The sequence below is a fragment of the Bubalus bubalis genome, chromosome 16, assembly GCF_019923935.1.
Source record: "Bubalus bubalis isolate 160015118507 breed Murrah chromosome 16, NDDB_SH_1, whole genome shotgun sequence".
Taxonomy (NCBI): Eukaryota; Metazoa; Chordata; class Mammalia; order Artiodactyla; family Bovidae; genus Bubalus; species Bubalus bubalis.
The window spans coordinates 6,107,670-6,129,224 of NC_059172.1; the positions used below are offsets into that span (position 1 = coordinate 6,107,670).

Here is a 21,555-nt window from a genome sequence, read left to right on the forward strand (position 1 = left end):
CTTAAGACAATGATGGTTTTGAGAAATATTAAATCTGTTATCTTGTTTTGTATCCACATGAATATCCATAGAAAATGCTTAATCCTGACTCTTATAGCCTGGTATCTCTAACATTAGAGTCTCATCCCCATTATTTTGAAGAGGAAAAGACAGGTAAATTTATCAAATGCATTCTCTGAAGTAAAGAAAGGAAGGCTCAGAGACAAGCTTATAGAAAGTAACATGCCTCAAACATGACATTGAGATTTGGTTCAGTTTCTCAACTTCTATCCCAGGTATTTGTTGTTATTGAATAATAGCTATGCCTCTTTAAAGAGTGGGTGCATGAATGGATAATTTTCTGAATATGAAGACAACTGCCTATAGAATTGTGTTCTATCTTATGATATACTGCAGATGTGCAGAAGTGTTACACATCCATATGTCCTTTTCCTGATCATTTTCTAAAAGTTTAGACTAGAACAAAGAAGAATGGATGAAGGGAATTGCTCCTCTATGACTGAATTCATTTTCCTGGGAATTACTGATAACACTGAGGACAAAGTGACCATATTTACCATGGTTCTAATTGTTTATCTCACTGGCCAGTTGGCAAATCTTGGGATGATATTCCTGATTAAGATGGATCCCCAGCTGAACACACCCGTGTACTTTTTCCTTGGTCACCTCTCCTTCTGTGTTCTCTGCTATTCCACTGCAGTTGACCCCAAGATGCTCTTGAACCTATTTGCCAAGAGGAAATTAATCCCCTTCTGTGGCTGCACTCTGCAATTCTTGGTCTTCTGTATCTTTGCCAATGCTGAGTGTCTCCTGCTGGCAGTGATGGCCTATGACTGGTACAAGGCCATCAGCAGCCCCTTGCTCTATGCAGTCAGCATGTCCAGGATGTGCTCCTTGCTCGTGCCTGGGGTTTACCTGGTGGGGATGGCAGATGCTCTGATACACACGACATTAGCATTCCGCTTATCCTTCTGTGAGTCAAATAAGATTAACCACTTTCTTGTGATGTTCCTCCTCTCCTGTTGATACTTGCTCAGACACATAGGTCAATGAATTAGGATATTCAAGATTTTTGGCTTCATTGAACTGAGTACCATTTCAGGAGTCCTTGTCTCTTATTGTTATATTATCTTATCAGTCTTGAAGATCCACTCCACTGACGGGAGATTCAAACTTTCTCTACCTGCACCTCCCACCTAACTGCTGTGGCAATTTTCCAGGGAACTCTGCTCTTCATGAATTTCCGACCAAGTTCTTCCTACTCTCTGCTGCTGCTAAGTCGCTTCAGTCGAGTCTGACTCTGTGCGACCCCATAGATGACAGCCCACCAGGCTCCCCTGTCCCTGGGATTCTCCAGGAAAGAACACTGGAGTGGGTTGCCATTTCCTTCTCCAATGCATGAAAGTGAAAAGTGAAAGTGAAGTTGCTCAGTCGTGTCGGACTCTTAGCGACCCCATGGACTGCAGCCCACCAGGCTCCTCCATCCATGGGATTTTCCAGGCAAGAGTACTGGAGTGAGGTGCCATTGCCTTCTCCGACTCTCTAGATCAAGACAAAATGACCTCACTGTTTTACACCCTTGTGACTCCCATGTTAAAACCTCTGATTTACAGTCTACAAAACAAGGCTGTGAAAGTGGCCCTAGAAAAATTGAAAAATAAATGGCTTTAAATATTTATGTTAGGCGTATGTGAATAAACATGGCTATAGTGACAGATGATTTATTAAAATTATATGGTAGAATACATGACAAACATAATTTTTCACTTTCCTAAAGTAGTATTACACTAAATCTCAATCTTAAATCTATTACTGTTCCTCTCACATGTCATGTTTAATTATCTTTCCAGAATTTGTACATGGCATTTAGTTTAAATGAAAAACATTTCTGATGTTTACATTATGCTAATTTTTGTTTAGTTGTTGTTCAAACATTGCTTCAATTATTATAAGACTTACTGTGCATTTATTCAGTGATCTTTGAGCATGTAGATTTTTTTAATATAAATTTATTTATTTTAATTGGAGGCTAAGTACTTTACAATATTCTATTGGTTTATTATAGCACATCTTGCAGTTTGCTGCTGCTGCTGCTAAGTCACTTCAGTAGTGTCCGACTCTGTGAGACCCCATGGACTGCAGCCTACCAGGCTCCCCCATCCCTGGGATTCTCCAGGCAAGAACACTGGAGTGGGTTGCCATTTCCTTCCCCAGTGCAGGAAAGTGAAAAGTGAAAGCGAAGTTGCTCAGTCGTGCCCAACTCGTAGCAACCCCATGGACTGCAGCCCACCAGGCTCCTACATCCATGGGATTTTCCAGGCAAGAGTACTGGAGTGGGTTGCCATTGCCTTCTCCGATCTTGCAGTTTAAATACTACTAAATATAAGCTAAAACAAATAACATATTAACTAAATGGTCAAGTAACTCATTATAACCTCAAATTCATCATGAAATAATACATACAGGGCTATAATTTCAAAGCAAAAATATCTGAATCTAGTCCAAAATAACATCATCTTTGAATAGAGATATTCAGTCAGATCTAAATAAGACTCAATTTGAGAGATGAAAGGATAGTAGATAGAGGATTTGACAGTTATTCAGGTTGTGAAATATACAAGTCCATGTTTGTTGGAAGAAGTCATATGTGCTATAACATGGAAGAACCGTGAAGGCAACATACTAAGTAAAATAATCCATACAGAGGAAGATAAGTACTGCATGATCTCACATATAGATAGAATCTAAAATGTAAATCTCAGGAATTCCCTGGAAGTCCAATGAATAGGACTTGGTGCTTTCAATGACCAGGCCTGGGTTTGACTCCTGGTGAGGGAACTAAGATCTTTGCAAGCCTTGTGGTGCAGCCTAAGTAAATAAATAAATTTCATAGAAGTAGAGAGTAGATTGGTTGTTGCTAGGGTCTGAAAGACAGGAGAAAAGAATGATGTTGGTCAAAGTGCAAAAATTTTCTATTATTTATTGAACAAGTTTAGGGGGTTTAATTTACATAATGATTCCAGTTAACAACACTGTATTATAAACTTGAAATTTGCTAAAAGAGTAGATTTTAACTGTCCTCACCATCAGATCAGATAAGATCAGTCGCTCAGTCATGTCCGACTCTTTGCAACCCCATGAATCGCAGCACGCCAGGCCTCCCTGTCCGTCACCAACTCCCAGAGTTCACTCAGACTCACGTCCATCGAGTCAGTGATGCAATTCAGCCATCTCATCCTCTGTCGTCCCCTTCTCCTCCTGCCCCCAATTCCTCCCAGCGTCAGAGTCTTTTCCAATGAGTCAACTCTTCACATGAGGTGGCCAAAGTACTGGAGTTTCAGCTTTAGCATCATTCCTTCCAAAGAACACCCAGGGCTCATCTCCTTCAGAATGGACTGGTTGGATCTCCTTGCAGTCCAAGGGACTCTCAAGAGTCTACTCCAACACCACAGTTCAAAAGCATCAATTCTTCAGTGCTCAGTCTTCTTCACAGTCCAACTCTCACATCCATACATGACCACAGGAAAAAACATAGCCTTGACTAGACTAACCTTTGTTGGCAAAGGAATGTCTCTGCTTTTGAATATGCTATCTAGGTTGGTCATAACTTTCCTTCCAAGGAGTAAGCGTCTTTTAATTTCATGGCTGCAGTCGCCATCTGTAGTCATTTTGGAGCCCAGAAAAATAAAGTCTGACACTGTTTCCACTGTTTCCCCATCTATTTCCCATGAAGTGGTGGGACTGGATGCCATGATCTTTGTTTTCTGAATGTTGAGCTTTAAGTCAACTTTTTCACTCTCCATTTTCACTTTCATCAAGAGGCTTTTGAGTTCCTCTTCACTTTCTGCCATAATGGTGGTGTCATCTGCATATCTGAGGTTATTGATATTTCTCCCAGCAATCTTGATTCCAGTTTGTGTTTCTTCCAGCCCAGCATTTCTCATGATGTACTCTGCATATAAGTCCTCACCATACACACTCTCAAAATGGTAACTATGTGAGATTCAGTCAGTTCAGTTCAGTTGCTCAGTCGTGTCCAACTCTTCGTGACCCCATGAATCACAGCACGCCAGGCCTCCCTGTTCATTACCAACTCCCGGAGTTCACTCAGACTCACATCCATCGAGTCAGTGATGCCATCCAGCCATCTCATCCTCTGTCGTCCCCTTCTCCTCCTGCCCCCAATCCTTCCCAGCATCAGAGTCTTTTCCAATGAGTCAACTCTTCGCATGAGGTGGCCAAAGTACTGGAGTTTCAGCTTCAGCATCATTCCCTCCAAAGAAATCCCAGGGCTGATCTCCTTCAGAATGGACTGGTTGGTTCTCCTTGCAGTCCAGGGGACTCTTGAGAATCTTCTCCAACATCACAGTTCAAAAACATCAATTCTTCGGCGCTCAGCCTTCTTCACAGTCCAACTCTCACATCCATACATGACCACAGGAAAAACCATAGCCTTGACTAGACGGAACTTTGTTGGCAAAGTAATGTCTCTGCTTTTGAATATGCTATCTAAGTTGGTCATAACTTTCCTTCCAAGGAGTAAATGTCTTTTAATTTCATGGCTGCAGTCACCATCTGCAGTGATTTTGAGCCCCCAAAAATAAAGTCTGTCACTGTTTCCACTGTTTCCCTATCTATTTCCCATGAAGTGATGGGACCGGATGCCATGATCTTTGTTTTCTGAATGTTGAGCTTTAAGCCAACTTTTTCACTCTCCACTTTCACTTTCATCAAGAGGCTTTTTAGTTCCTCTTCACTTTCTGCCATAAGGGTGGTGTCATCTGCATATCTGAGGTAATTGATATTTCTCCTGGCAATCTTGATTCCAGCTTGTGTTTTTTCCAATCCAGCGTTTCTCATGATGTATTCTGCATATAAGTTAAATAAGCAGGGTGACAATATACAGCCTTGAGGTACTCCTTTTCCTATTTGGAACCAGTCTGTTGTTTCATGTCCAGTTCTAATTGTTGCTTCCTGACCTGCATACAAATTTCTCAAGAGGCAAGTCAGTTGGTCTGATATTCGCATCTCTTTCAGAATTTTCCACAGTTTACTGAGATCCACACAGTCAAAGGCTTTGGCATAGTCAATAAAGCAGAAATAGATGTTTTTCTGTAACTCTCTTGCTTTTTCCATGATCCAGTGGGTGTTGGCAATTTGATCTCTGATTCCTCTGCCTTTTCTAAAACCAGCTTGAACATCAGGAAGTTCACAGTTCATGTATTGCTCAAGCCTGGCTTGGAGAATATTGAGCATTACTTTACTAGCGTGTGAGATGAGTGCAATTGTGTGGTAGTTTGAGTACTCTTTGGCATTGCCTTTCTTTGGGATTGGAATGAAAACTGACCTTTTCCAGTCCTATGGCCACTGCTGAGTTTTCCAAATTTGCTGGCATATTAGTGCAGCACTTTCACAGCATCATTTTTCAGGATTTGAAATAGTTCAACTGGAATTCCATCGCCTCCACTAGCTTTGTTCATAGTGATGCTTTCTAAGGCCCACTTGACTTCACATTCTAGGATGTTTGGCTCTAGATCAGTGATCACACCATCGTGATTATCTGGGTCATGAAGATCTTTTTTGCACAGTTCTTCTGTGTATTCTTGCCATCTCTTCTTAATATCTTCTGCTTCTTTTAGGTCCATACCATTTCTGTCCTTTATCGAGCTCATCTTTGCATGAAATGTTCCCTTGGTATCTCTAATTTTCTTGAAGAGATCTCTAGTCTTTCCCATTCTGTTGTTTTCCTCTATTTCTTTGCATTGATCGCTGAAGAAGGCTTTCTTATCTCTTCTTGCTATTCTTTGGAACTCTGCATTCAGATGCTTCTATCTTTCCTTTTCTCCTTTGCCTTTCGCTTCTCTTCTTTTCACAGCTATTTGTAAAGTCTCCCCAGACAGCCATTTTGCTTTTTTGCATTTCTTTTCCATGGGGATGGTCTTGATCCCTGTCTCCTGTACAATGTCACAAACCTCATTCCATAGGCAGTCTATCTATCTAGGCCCTTAAATCTATTTCTCACTTCCACTGTATAATCATAAGGGATTTGATTTAGGTCATACCTGAATGGTCTAGTGGTTTTCCCTACTTTCTTCAATATAAGCCTGAATTTGGCAATAAGGAGTTCATGATCTGAGCCACAGTCAGCTCTTGGTCTTGTTTTTGCTGACTGTATAGAGCTTCTCCATCTTTGGCTGTAAAGAATATAATCAATCTGATTTCGGTGTTGACCATCTGGTGATGTCCATGTATAGAGTCTTCTCTTGTGTTGTTGGAAGAGGGTGTTTGTTATGACCAGTGCATTTTCTTGGCAAAACTCTATTAGTCTTTGCCCTGCTTCATTCCGTATTCCAAGGCGAAATTTGCCTGTTACTCCAGGTGTTTTTTGACTTCCTACTTTTGCATTCCAGTCCCCTATAATAAAAAGCTACCCCACGTCCAAGGTCAGGGGCAGCGACAAGAGGAGTTACCCAGAGTCCGAGGTCGGGGTGGTGGCCAGGAGGAGCTACTCCATGCCCCCAGGCCCAAGGCCAAGGGCAGCGGCTGGGAGGAGCAACCCCACGTCCAAGGAGCCGTGGCTGTGTGGGCGCAGGAGGGCCTAGAGGAGCTATCCCACGTTGAAGGTCAGGAAGGGCAGTGGTGAGGAGATACCCCTTGTCCAAGGTAAGGAGCAGCGGCTGTGCTTTCCTGGAGTAGTCATGAAAAGATACTACATGCCCAAGGTAAGAGAAACCCAAGTAAGATGGTAGGTGTTGCAAGAGGGCATCAGAGGGCAGACACACTCAAACCATACTCACAGAAAACTAGTCAATCTAATTACACTAGGACCACAGCCTTGTCTAACTCAGTGAAACTAAGCCATGCCCGTGGGGCAACCCAAGAAGGGCGGGTCATGGTGGAGAGATTTGACAGAATGTGGTCCACTGGAAAAGGGAATGGCAAGTCACTTCAGTACTCTTGCCTTGAGAACCCCATGAACAGTATGAAAAGGCAAAATGATAAGATACTGAAAGAGAAACTCCCCAGGTCAGTAGGTGCCCAATATGCTACTGGAGATCAGTGGAGAAATAACTCCAGAAAGAATGAAGGGATGGAGCCAAAGCAAAAACAATACCCAGCTGTCGATGTGACTGGTGATAGAAGCAAGGTCCGATGCTGTAAAGAGCAATATTGCATAGGAACCTGGAATGTCAGGTCCATGAATCAAGGCAAATTGGAAGTGGTCAAACAAGAGATGGCAAGAGTGAATGTCGACATTCTAGGAATCAGCAAACTAAAATGGACTGGAATGGGTGAATTTAACTCAGATGACCATTATATCTACTACTGCAGGTAGGAATCCCTCAGAAGAAATGGAGTAGCCATCATGGTCAACAAAAGAGTTCAAAATGTAGTACTTGGATGCAATCTCAAAAATGACTGAATGATCTCTGTTCGTTTCCAAGGCACATCATTCAATATCACAGTAATCCAAGTCTATGCCCCTACCAGTAATGCTGAAGAAGCTGAAGTTGAACGGTTCTATGAAGACCTACAAGACCTTTTAGAACTAACACCCAAAAAAGATGGATATTACAGCATCTAAAGACTGATGTGACCTACATATTGGTCCATTTTATTGGATCTAATAAATATGATATGAAAAAAAAGAAAAAAATTAAGTCAATTAAATGGAAGTCAAAAATAGTGTTGAAGCAGACAACATTTGATTAAAATAGGCTTCTTCATCTGAAATTGGATAACTTAAAGAAGAATTGAGTGTTTTTTAGGAAATTCACAATTCAAATCCAAGTTGTGGCAATGGCATGGAGTTACTCTTCTGTTCCATGAAAATTCTTGAAATTCCACAAAAATAGGGAACAGCATATCAAAAGGCTCTGATGCATTCTAGGCTGTCTACTTCAGTCCTCATCACTAACTTTTCTTCTTCTTTCCATAACACATCCCTCTTACACATCACCAATGACTGATGGAAAATATCTGTAATGTCAGTTGTTACTTCTCATCTTTCATTTGTAATTTTATTGACTTGAGTCTTCTCTTTGCTTCTCTTGATGAGTCTGACTGAAGGTTTATCAACTTTATATTCTAAAAGAACCAGCTTTTAATTTCACTGACCTTTGTTATTATTTTCTTTATGTTTTTCATTTATTTATGCTCTGATCTTTATGTTTTGGTTCCTTCTATTAACTTCAGGTTTTGTTTATTCTTTCTCTAGTTGCTTTAAGTGTAATGTAAGGTTGTTTATTTGTGATTTTTCTTGTTTCCTGAAGTAAGATTGTATTGCAATAAGCTTCCTTCTTAGAACTGTTTTTGCTGAGCACCTTGGGTTTTGGATTGTCTTGTTTTTGTTGTCATTTGTCTCTAAGTATTTTTCGATTTCCTCTTTGTATTCTTCAGTGATACTGGTTGTTTAGTCACATATAGTTTAGCCTCCATATGTTTGTGTTTTTTGCAGCTTTATCTTGTAATGGATTTCTCATATTGTCATTGGAAACAGATGCTTGTTATTATTTCAGTTTTTAAAAATTTACCAAGTCTTGGTTTGTGATCCATGATATGATCTATTGTGGAAAATATTCTGTGTTTACTTGAGATGAATGTTTATTCTGCTTCTTTCAGATGGAATGTCCTACAAATATCAAATCTATCTGGTCTGTTGTGTCATTTAAGACTTGGTTTACTTATTAATTTTCTGCCTGGGTGATCCATCCGTTGGTGTAATTTGACTGTTAAAGTTCCCCACTATTGTTGTGTTACTGCTAATTTCCCCTTTTATAGATATTAGCACTTGCCTTATATATTGAAGTGTTCCTGTATTGGGTGCATATATATTTACAATTGTTATGTCTTCTTCATGGATTGATCCTTTGGTCATTGTGTAGTGTCTTTCCTTGTCTCTTTTAACATTCTTTAATTTAAAGTCTATCTTGTCTGATATGAATATTGCTTTTCCAGCTTCCTTTGATTTTCATTTGCATGTGAAGTATCTTCTTATATCCCCTCATTTTCAGTCTGTATGTGTCTCTAGGTCTGAAGTGAGTTTCTTTGTGTATATCTTCTTGATGAGACTTAATTTGTGTTGGGGTCCTTTAAGGGACTGGAACCTGGTGGTCTGGAGTCGATGATAAGAAAGTGAAAGAGAGAGCCAAAGGGAGGGGGAGAGAGAGAGAAAGAAAGAAAGAAAGATACGGGGACCCAAGCTCTGATGGAGCAAAGGTGCTTTAATGATCTTCCTGTGAGTATATATAAGCTGTTGTACAAGAAATTTCTTTGAGAATGATAAAGATCAGAAAACCAAATGTATACTGTATTGGTGTTTTTCTTTCTGGCTTACTTCACTCTGTATAATAGGACTCTGTGAGAGAGGGAGAGGGTGGGAAGATTTGGGAGAATGGCATTGAAACATGTAAAATATCATGTATGAAACGAGTTGCCAGTCCAGGTTCGATGCACGATACTGGATGCTTGGGGCTGGTGCACTGGGATGGAATGGGGAGGGAGGAGGGAGGAGGGTTCAGGATGGGGAACACATGTATACCTGTGGCAGATTCATTTTGATATTTGGCAAAACTAATACAATTATGTAAAGTTTAAAAATAAAATAAAATTAAAAAAGAAAACCAAATGTACAGCAACCGTTACCAAGGGAACAAGGGATTAATAATGGTCACAAGGTCAGGAGACAATCCATATCTCAAGAAAGAGGATCAAGACTAAGCAGTTTTGTTGTAAAGAGAATGTTTACTGAAGGAGATTCAAGCCTGTCTCATATCACAACCTCATTCCTGGGAGCGGCTTGCCACTCCACTGGTTTCTGACAACAGAAACTAAGAAACAGAGGATTTATGAGAAACAGCACGTAGGAATCCTCCTGTTAAACATTCCCTGAAAAATTTGTTCAATTTTTATTAGATTGTTTGTTGTCTTAATGTCTATGAGGACTGTTCATATACTTTGGCTACAAGTTCTTTGTCAGATATATAGATAGATAGTTTTCAAACATTTTCCCTCAATCTTTGAATATGCATGCATTTATATATATATTCAAAAGCTTGCTTCTCTGATTTATTTTTGCACACTCTTCCACTCATCTCTTGCTACATAAACTGCATGTCAAAACTAGATAACTTGAGAAGGACCACTGACCAAGTGTGCTCAGTCATGTCTGACTCTTTGTGACTCCATGGATGATAGCTTGCCAGGCTCCTCTGCCCAAATTTCCCAGGCAAGAATACTGGAATGGGTTGCCATTTTCTACTCCAGGGGTTCTTCCCGACCCAGGGATGGAACTCACATCTCCTGTTAGGCAGTCAGAATCTTTTCTGCTGAGCCGCCTTGGAAACCCTTGAATATACATGCATTTATATATATTCAAAAGCGTGTTTCTCTGATTTATTTTTGCACACTGTTCTAGTTATCTCTTCCTACATAAACTGTATTTCAAAACTAAATAACTTAAGAGAATGGCCACTGACTCCTTATTTTGTTCTTTCTCGTGTTTACTGAGGTTGCATGAAATATTCCGTGGAAAGACTGGCTAGGTTGCAAGTACTTTAATAATTGACATTAGATATGAATGTCTAGAAAGATGAACCCAAATTCTCCCCTTTCAGTTCATGTAATCTCAGAATGTGCCACAGTGCTTAATCAGATGGCTAGTTGTAACAGTAATTCATGGCTTTCACATACTGTCTTCTTCAAGACAAGACCCAGAAGTGACTTATAATATTTCCACTAATTTTGTTTGTCAAAACAGGTGAAGTATGGCAAAATTCAAAGGATAAATATGCAATATAAGTAACTTTGAATATGTTTCAATGAAGAAAAGAAGCCTGATGAAAAGAATAACAACAACAAAAACAAACAAACAAAAAGCATGTTGCATATTTCTGTTTAAAAGGAGGCTGAGTCGTCCCAGTGCACCAGTCCTAAGCATCCAGTATCCTGCAGGGATGGTATGGGGAGGGAGGAGGGAGGAGGGTTCAGGATGGGGAACACGTGTATACCTGTGGCAGATTCGTGTTGATGTTTGGCAAAACTAATACAATTATGTAAAGTTTAAAAATAGAATAAAATTAAAAAAAAAAAAAAAGGAGGCTGAGAATTGGAAAGCACAAAGAATCAGAAAGTAAATTAGTAGTTACCAGGGCTCAGGGAGGAAGGAAGGGAAAGTGACAGCTAATAAATATGGATTTCTTATTGTAATAATGAAAATGTTGTGGAAGTAAATACTGGTGATAACCTAAGAACCTTAAAAATATGGTAAAAACAAAGAACTGTATACATTAGAAGGGTGAATTTTATAATGTACACATTACATTTCAGTAAATACCGAAACATGAACCAAGTGTGGTAATATCCTTAAATGAGATGTGAAGAAGACTCTAAAACACTATGAACAAATCTAACAAAACGGAAATAATAAAGGGAGGATCTTTTTGAGTTTCAGTAGGTTTACTCTTTAACTAAAGAAGGACAAAACCATTTCATAACTGTGAAGCACATCATACAAAAAAATTTTGCAGTTTTCTTTTTACCATAGATCAATTTGATGACAGTAGTGAAGTATGAAAATGCAGCCTGTGCTAAGTGGCTCCTGAATTCTCAGGGGAAAATACAGAAGCAGAAGTATAATTCATGAAATGTTTGCATAAGATCAAAGCAGAGGGGCAGTAGCACAGGGATTTAAGCCCCAATGTACCTGGTAAAATAAGAGGCCATCTGCTTATTGTTCAGCTAGCCAAGACCTGCTCATCTCAGGTAGGTTTCCAGTTCCTAACTTAAAGAATATAGAAGAAAATATGTAACATTTTGAGGGGAAAAAAATTGTATATGAACCATTTTGTGCCTGCCTACTCACGAAAATCTGAAATCAATGGCTAGAAATATTTCAATCTCAGAATCACAAGAATCTGAACTTGTTAATATCCAGAATGCAACTGTTTATTTTATTTTGCTTTTTCTTCACAGGAAATATTTGCTTTTTAATCATTGGAAAATGGTATACATGAATTTAAAGTATGTTTTGCTTTATTAAAATAGAGTAGGTAACGCAGTAAAAATAAAAACATGTACAAATTCATCTCCATGTGAACCACATGCCATGTTTACTTAGGTCAGAGGGGGAAAAAAGTTCATCGCTTCCATTCTATTCTTATAAACATTAACACGTATACACATACACACATATAACAAAGAGGAAAGTCTATGCATTTTAGAAACATTATTATCCCTCATCTTCTTTCCACTTTAGTAACTAACAGGCCATTTAAAATCTAAAATGATGTGAATCATACAATAAATTCTTGTTTTCACTTCCTTTTAGCTCTTTTTTCCACTCATTAAAAGAGATTCACCTTTTGACAACTGCCACTCCACAAAGAGGTAGTGAGCATTGTGGAGAAGCAAGAATAAATTTCTAGAAAATCAGGTCAATAATACTTAATTCATGTCCAAGAAAATACTGATCATAGCAAAAACTAAACCCATGAATACAATTATTTTTTATTACTAGTCATTGATGTACTCACTGTTTCTGGAATTAAATAAAATTCTCTGAAACCAATCATGCTTTTTTGAGAAGCATAAAAATTGTTATCGTTCTTTGTGTCTAGGTGACTATTTTCAGCCCTCATAAATGCTCAGTCCTATGTCTTATGGCCTGGTCTCTCTAACACTGGTGTCTCTTCTAGGTTTTTCTCAAGAGGTAAAGAGTCAAATTTCTCTAAATCTGCTCCCTGGGATGAAGAAACTAACACTCAGAGAAGAGCTTATAGAAAGTAAAAAAAAAAAAAAAAAAAACTCATGAATGACATCTAGATTTACATCCAATTTCTCAAAGGTCTTTCTCAGAGACTTTCTTATTATTGCAGAATAGAGAGCCATGCCTCTTTAAAGAGTGGGTGCATGACTGAATACTTTTCTAAGTATAAAAAGACAGTTACAGGAAAAATATTCTCTTTTGACATTTTGTAGATGCTGAAAAGTGTCACACATGCAAGTATCATTTTCTTGATCATTTTCTCCAAAAGTTTACACAAGAACAAAGAAGAATGGACACAGGGAATTGCTCCTCCTTAACTGAATTCATTTTCTTGGGAATTACTGATAACACCAAGACCAAAGTTATTCTATTTACCATGTTCCTCCTTGTTTATCTCATTACTCTTCTGGCAAATCTAGGAATGATCACCCTGATTAGGATGGATCCCCAGCTGCACACACCCATGTACTTTTTCCTCAGCCACCTCTCCTTCTGTGACCTCAGCATTTCCACAGCAGTTGGCCCCAAGATGCTGGTGGATCTATTGGCTAAGAACAAATCAATTCCCTTCTATGGCTGTGCCCTGCAATTATTGGTGCTCTATACCTTTATAGATTGCGAGTGTCTCCTGCTGGCAGTGATGGCCTATGACCGGTACAAGGCCATTAGCAGCCCCTTGCTCTATGCAGTCAGCATGTCCAGTGGGGTGTGCTCCCTGCTCATGGCTGGGGTTTACCTGGTGAGTATAGCAGAGACGTTGGTACACATGACATTAGCATTCCGCTTATGTTTCTGTGGGTCAAATGAGATTAATCACTTTTTTTGTGATGTTGCTCCTCTTCTATTGCTATCTTGCTCAGATACACAGGTCAATGAGTTACTGATATTTACTGCTTTTGGCTTCATTGAACTGAGTACAATTTCAGGAGTTCTTGTCTCTTACTGTTATATTATCCTATCAGTCTTGAAGATCCACTCTGCCAAAGGGGGGTTCAAAGCTTTCTCTACCTGCATCTCTCACCTAACTTCTGTGGCAATTTTCCAGGGAACAATGCTCTTCATGTATTTCAGGTCAAGTTCTTCCTACTCGCTAGATGAAGACAAAATGACCTCTTTGTTTTACACCCTTGTGATTCCCATGTTAAACCCGCTGATTTATAGCCTAAGGAACAAGGATGTGAAACAAACTCTGAAAAAATGGAAGGATAAATGGTTTTAAAATTTTATATTTTATGTATGTACACACATACACATCCATGCATATATGCTGATTGTTGACTTATTAAAATTAAATCGGAGGTTACATGAGAAACATAATTTCTATTTGAAGTATATTTCTATTTCCCCCACCTGTCATGCTTCTTTATATTTCCAGAATTTGTATATGGTATTAGTTTCTGGGAAAAACTTTTCTGACTTTTTCAATATGTTAATTTTCAAGCACTATTTAAATTACACTAAGATATATAGTGTATTTTGTTCATTGATCTTTGAGCTTTTCAGTTCTTTATGTACTACAATACATCTTGTAGCTTAAATACTACTAAATATAAGCTGGTTTTAATAATGTATTAACTAAACAGTCAAGTAATTCATAATAAGCCTGAAATTCATCATGAGATAACACATAGTGGTCTATTATTCAAAAGTAAAAATATCTAAAACCAGTCTAAACGAAAGGTATCTTTGGATATTCGGAAAAGGATTCAATTTGGGAGATGAAAAAATAGCAGGCAGAGGATCTGACAGTTATTCAGATCTTGAAGTGTATGAGTCCATGCCTGTTAAAAGAAGTCATATTGGCTACAACATGGAAGAACCATGAGGGGCATATGCTAAGTGGAATAATTCATACAGAGGAAGACAAGTACTGCACGGTCTCACAAACACATAGAATCCAACTGGTCAAGCACATAGAAATAGAGAGTAGATCGGCTGTTGCTACGGGCTGAAAGGTGGGAGCAAAGGGGGATGTTGATCAAAGTTTACAAACTTTCTGTTACTTGATGAATAAGTTCTGGGGGTCTAATGTGCACTGTAACTCTAGTTAACAATTGTGTATTGTAAGACTGAAATTTGCTGAGAGAGTAGTTCTTAAGGGTTTCCATGGTATGCACACTCAAAATGATAGCTATGTAAATTGATGAATGTGTTAACTAACTTTTTGTAGTAATTATTTCACAATGTACACATATATTAAATTTTCATGCTCTATATCATAAACATGTTATTTGTCAATTTTATCTGAATACAGTTTTAAAAAAAAGAGTAAAAGAAGTTAAGGGACAGTGGACAGAATCATGGTAAAGTACATAATTGTGCTTCATTATCAGCTATTGATTCTTCTGTGACTCTCTGCACACCAATTTCCTTCACATTTTCCTTACTCTTAGTTCTGATTAAATACCCTTCTTTGTCTCTTTGTGGTTCACAAAAAAACACCTATTTAAAAGATTGCTTTATATCACCCTGTTTATCAGAGTTCTTTGCTAAAGACTGAGCATTGCATTATATAAACAAAGCATTACATGTTGTCTGGAAGATCAAATAAACAAATATATAATAAACTAAAAATAGAAGACAACACTTTTTCACTGCTAATTATGTGTCAGTAGTACAAAATTAAATGAGGGTTTGATAAGTAGCTTAAAAATGTATATCAGAATATAGTTAACATATTGAACATATATACACATGTTTGTTTGGAAGGTCCATAAAATAGTTTTGGACATTAAGATAATATACTATAGAGACATGCTTATTAATTTCACTAGAAAGAATAAGCTCTAAGTTCTTGCTATTTGACTATTTCATCTGCTTCTGATCTGGTTTCCTGAAGGCTAAAGCACTAAATTAGTTTGTTGAGAAAACTAGGATGTGACCATGTATTTAAAATACCATAATGTACTGAAAGAGACATATTTATTCATTGCAATTATACAATTAAAAGCCTCTGATGGTCTTCAATTTTCTTGCTGCCATTGTAAAATGACCTTATGTGACAATATTTCAGAATGGAAAAATAAAGCCTACATAATTCCTCTGTTGTTCAGGGTGGTATTTGTAAAGCACTATGCCATGTTAATAAAAATTCTCATAGTGAAAAAATTAGGATAATTCTTGCATAATAGAAAAGACTTAAATATGTGTACTCCTGGCATACTTCATCAATTCACTTAGACTTCTTTTGATTTGTTACTGATGAGCAGCAAAATGGCAGCAAATATAGTCAGAAATATAGTTAAAATAGGGTGTCAGTGGACTACCATTAATTCAGAGATTAATAAACATGGATCTAATTAATCCATCCTCATATATATGATCAGTTTTATGTCACCATCTAAAGACTAATTCAACATAAATACTATCCCATTATATTGTATCTAGTGGGGAATATATAAATAGAAGAAAATTTTAAGCCCATTAAATGGAATTCCAAAAATAGAACTGACTGATTCAGTTAATTGTAGGCTTCCTCTCCTCAAATTGAAAAAACTAGCCTACAATTAACTGAATCAGTCAGTTCTATTTTTGGAATTCCATTTAATGGGCTTAAAATTTTCTTCTATTTATATATTCCCCACTAGATGCACATGTATACCTGTGGCAGATTCGTTTTGATGTTTGGCAAAACTAATACAGTGTTTGAGGTTTAAAAATAAAATAAAATTAAAAAAAATAATAATTTCTAACTCAGGAATATGGGCAAAATGATTCTTCTTTCTTGAAAGTAATATGTGAAAAAAAAAGGAACAATACATCAAAAACTTTATTCTAGCTTGTAAATTTCAGTATTCTTCATTCTTTACCATTTTAATGTCTTCACATCACATTATCCTCATACATGCACCAATGGCTCATGGAAAATATCATTGTGCAATTGCAATTTATCAATGATATATATAATGTTTTAATATTACAGTCAAATTCCTATATCTTGACCTCTTTATTCATCATTGCCACTGAAATACTTTAGCATAAACATGACAATCACAAACTCAGTGGCATGAGTTTGAGCAAGCTCTGGGAGTTGGGGATGGACAAGAAAGTCTGGCGTGCTGCAGTCCACGGGGTCGCCAAGAGTCAGACACAACTGAGAGGCTGAACTGAACTAAATCATGGCAAAGCAATGTTAGATTTGGTAAATGTCTAATGCAGAGGACAGACAGACTCATACTTGTTACAGGCTGTACAAGTATACTCGTTATAAATAGAAAAGCAGTAATGTTCAACACACCAGTAAGTAGGAGGATCTGGGTTAAAGCTGCTGCTGCTGCTGCTAAGTCACTTCAGTCGTGTCCGACTCTGTGCAACCTCATAGAGGGCAGCCCACCAGGCTCCTCTGTCCCTGAGATTCTCCAGGCAAGAACACTGGAGTGGATTGCCATTTCCTTCTCCAATGCATGAAAGTGAAAAGTGAAAGTGAAGTTGCTCAGTCATGTCTGACTCTTCGCGACCCCATGGACTGCAGCCTACCAGGCTCCTCCATCCATGGGATTTTCCAGGCAAGTTATTGGAGTGGGCTGCCATTGCCTTCTCTGGGTTAAAGCTAGAGGCAGAAATCTTTAACCACCCTGGATGTCTTTCTCTTTAGTTAGAACCATGCTATAAACCAGGCAGGAACACCACTCTAAATACTCACTCTTGCTTTCTACCCCTCAGATCACCCTGTGTAGAAGAGGGGTTTAAGCTATATTACCTCTAAGGCTCTTTTCAAGTGATATGATCTGCCTCTATAAAATATGGCTTTATTGTGGTATAAATCCATCCATATCCGTGGAAAGAATATAAAGAAAAAACAAAAAGAGTCACTTCACATTCAGTCAAAGAATTGATCTGAACATATAGGCTGGGTATCTCAGTTGGTAAAGAATCCACTTGCAGTGCAAGAGACTCCAGTTCAATTCCTGGGTCGGGAAGATGCCCCGGAGTAGAGATAGGATACCCACTCCAGTATTCTAGGGCTTCCCTTGTGTCTCAGCTGATAAAGAATCTGCCTGAAATGAGGGAGACCTGGGTTTGATCCCTGGGTTGGGAAGATCCCTTGGAGAAGGGAAAGGCTACCCACTCCAGTATTCTGCTTGGAGAATTCCATGGACTATATAGTCCATGGGGTTGCAAAGAGTTGGACATGACTGAGTGACTTTCACTTACTCACTCGACCTGAAATGTCAGTTACATGAAGCCATTAAGACAGTGTGAGTTTTAGGAGGCCAAAAACTTTTAAAAACAGCTGTTTTACATGCCCTGTTATCCAAGTTCAACATCTCATGGACTCCTTATGAGAGGGTAACAGGCAGGAAGGCTAGGGATCCCCAAGCAGAGGAAATAGAATGCAAGTGGTAGGTGTTTTTTGTTTGTTTGTTCCCTCTCTGTACAAAATTAAAAGAAGGCTTGTTTTAAATTCTGTGTTATCAGGAAGACCCCTGGTTCAGCTTGGACTTAACTTTTCTCAAACCTTGAACTGATAATGGCTCAACAAATCCCTATGTCTTACTCATGGGAATGTTCTCAAGCTGTGTTATTGAAACTATGTAATTGCTTGGAAATCTGCCTTTCTTTAAGGTTCATGTCAATTGTTTTATGGCTGGGGGTGACTCACCTTGTGCCCTGGGCTGTCTCAAAAATGCATGTTGTGGGAGAGGGGCCTGATACAACTCTCTCAGTTTTGAGATGATTCTGTAACAGATATATAACTCCTTGCTAAAAGCTAGCAAGGGGGTCACTCTTTCTGCCCGCTTCTGATGTCAGAGCTTCCTCTATCCTTTTATACTTTAATAAAACTTTATTACACAAAAACTTCAAGTGATCAAGCCTCCTCTCTGACTCCAGATCAAAATCCTTTCCTCTGGAGGTCATGAATTCTGGAGTAGCTCCTGGCTTGAGGGTGCAAACTTTCACTTATAGAAGCGGATAGATATCCGACTTTATTAATGCTGAAGTAAATGGAAGTGAAGTAAAATGTTAAGAGCTGTGTTGACATTTACCAAATGGCAAAAGTACTTATTTACACACCAAATAGTAAACAAGTATCTACTATTGTTGAGGATGTGAAACAACCATGGCTTTTATGCATTGAGAGTAGATTGAGATTTGACACTGCACCTGGTAAAATTCTATGTCTGAGTCTCCTACTGCTAAGTCACTTCAGTTGTGTCTGACTCTGTGCAACCCCATAGACAGCAGCCCACCAGGCCACCCCGTCTCTGGGATTCTCCAGGCAAGAACACTGGAGTAGGTTGCCATTTCCTTCTCCAATACATGAAAGTGAAAAGCGAAAGTGAAGTCGTTCAGTCATATCCAACCCTCAGCGACCCCTTGGACTGCAGCCTACCAGGCTCCTCCGTCCATGGGATTTTCCAGTCAAGAGTACTGGAGTGGGGTGCCATTGCCTGAGTCTCCTATAGCTGAACAAATAAATGTCCTAGGACCAAAAATATTATTCCTAGAAGTATGTCCAAGCATATAGCATGAATATGCACCCAAAAGACACTCATAGAAATGTTCACCATTGTATTAATTACAGTAGGGTAACATCAAAAGTAACTCATTTCTTTTAATACGTTAGATCAAGACTTGACATACTTTTCTGAAAGTATTTAATAATGTATATTTTAGGTTTGTCGACCATAAATCTTGGTACATCTAAGCTGTTTTGTCCTCTATCACAAAAGCAGCCATCCGTAATACATGAATGAATGGTATGTCACAGCTCCAATAAAACTTAACAGGTCGAGTTCACTGACTTCTGCTTTAGATTAGACAAACGACTTTATGATAAGTTTGTATGCTGGAAAAGTACACAGCAATGAGAATGAATAACTACATCCTCATACAAGAGCATGGGAAAACTTCACAAACATAATCTTGAGTGAAAAAAGTTGGACATAAGAGTATAAAATCTGTATGATTTCACTACTATGACCTTAAAAATTTAAAAAGAATACATTTGAATCAGTTCTAATGAGGTGGATAAAACTGGAGCCTATTATACAGAGTGAAGTAAGCCAGAAAGAAAACACCAATACAGTATACTAACGCATATATATGGAATTTAGAAAGATGGCAATGACAACCCTGTATACGAGACAGCAAAAGAGACACTGATGTATAGAACAGTCTTTTGCACTCTGTGGGAGAGGGCGAGGGTGGGATGATTTGGGAAAATGGCATTGAAACATGTATAATATCATATATGAAACGAGTTGCCAGTCCAGGTTCGATGCACGATACTGGATGCTTGGGGCTGGTGCACTGGGATGACCCAGAGGGATGGTACGGGGAGGGAGGATGGAGGAGGGTTCAGGATGGGGAACACGTGTATACCTGTGGTGGATTCATGTTGATATATGGCAAAAACCAATACAATATTGTAAAGTTAAAAAATAAAATAAAATATAAAAAAATAAATAAAAATAAACAAACTCACATATCATATGGAAAATCAATTTCTGATGGATGTAGAGAAAGTTTCTTAGAATCTAATAATTTTTTGTTTTTGATTTGGTTCTGGGTGAAGGAATCTTTCCATTTTTGAAAGATTTTTTGCAATCTACATTTTTAGATGGATATTTTTTCTGTATGTATATTATAGTTTAAAATCACTGTCTTTATTTTTTTCTATGAGATTATAAAAATATTAATATTTATTTTTTATTTTTAAGTCTAAAATTTTCTTATATAAAATGATTATTCATATAGACTTATGAAATTGATGTAGAGTATAAGTACCAGAGTATCTCAATACATTATTAATCTTTATATCACTAAAAGCACTGCCTTGCTTGTAGAACAGCACTGCGTTCGTCCACCCACTGACTCTCCTGGTCACTCTCACAGCAGCAGGGAGCTCAAATGTACTTTAATACCAGACCATGCAATGAGCTCTGTGTCATACTACTCGAGGTTTGAGGAACTGACCATTATATTAAAAAAAAGATCACCTTTGGGTAGTATTTGCCGACATAAAATTGTTTTCGTGTCAGCAGAGGCACCGGGAAAATCCTAATCACTTTTTTCCTCACTTGTGTCTGAAGCATACATTTTCTCCTTAAGATGTTTTTTGATTACTTAAAATCTCCATTTTTAACGAAGCACCAACCCCATTGGGAGATATTTTAGGTTACCCACCTTGCAATTTATAATGTAGCTGCCCAAACTCAGGTTTAAATTGTTATGTGGGGGAAGATAGAAGTGATGTTAGTCCACATGTTTTTGAGGAGCAGGCCTGTTAAAAAATTAACACTTGCTTCTGGCTGAACAAAATGTAACCCAAGGGATTTTTGCATCCCTGAAGATAGGGATGTACCTGAGGGAAAAATTAATGTGGTTAGGAGTAGAATTAGGGGATTGAGAACAATTTTACATACACCATATGTGTAACAGAGAAGTAATGGTTGCAAAATGCTTTTGAAACATAATCACTTTCTTGATTTTGTGTGTGTGTGTGTGTGTGCACGTGTGTGTGTGTGTGTGTGTGTGTGTACTCAGTCATGTCCGACTCTTTGCAACCCCTGGATTGTAGCCTGCCAGGCTCCTCTGTCCATGGAATTTTCCAGGCAAGAATACTGGAGTGGGGTGCCATTTCCTCCTCTGGGGATCTTACTGACCCAGGGATCGAGCATCTGTCTTCTGAATCTCCTGCATTGGTAGTTGGATTCTCCACCACTGAGCTACCTGGGAGCCCTTCTTAATTTTAGTGGGGAATTATTAGCAATCATATTGTGGTTTGAGATTTGCCTCAATGATGTCTCCACAGGTTACAGGTGACATTTTAGTGTTGAGCTCCT

General features: G+C 38.4%; 1 protein-coding gene and 1 pseudogene across 1 annotated transcript; both read left to right on the plus strand.

Annotated features, from left to right (window-relative positions):
* Positions 1-468: 468 nt before the first annotated feature.
* On the plus strand, positions 469-1,671 carry LOC102407335 (annotated as a pseudogene).
* An 11,378-nt stretch (positions 1,672-13,049) lies between these two features.
* Positions 13,050-14,078, plus strand: LOC112579433 (olfactory receptor 5W2-like). Its single transcript, XM_025265877.3, has one exon. It carries the CDS (start codon positions 13,056-13,058, stop codon positions 13,983-13,985), a length of 930 nt encoding a protein of 309 aa, XP_025121662.2. The 5' UTR covers positions 13,050-13,055; the 3' UTR covers positions 13,986-14,078.
* The last annotated feature ends 7,477 nt before the right edge of the window (positions 14,079-21,555 follow it).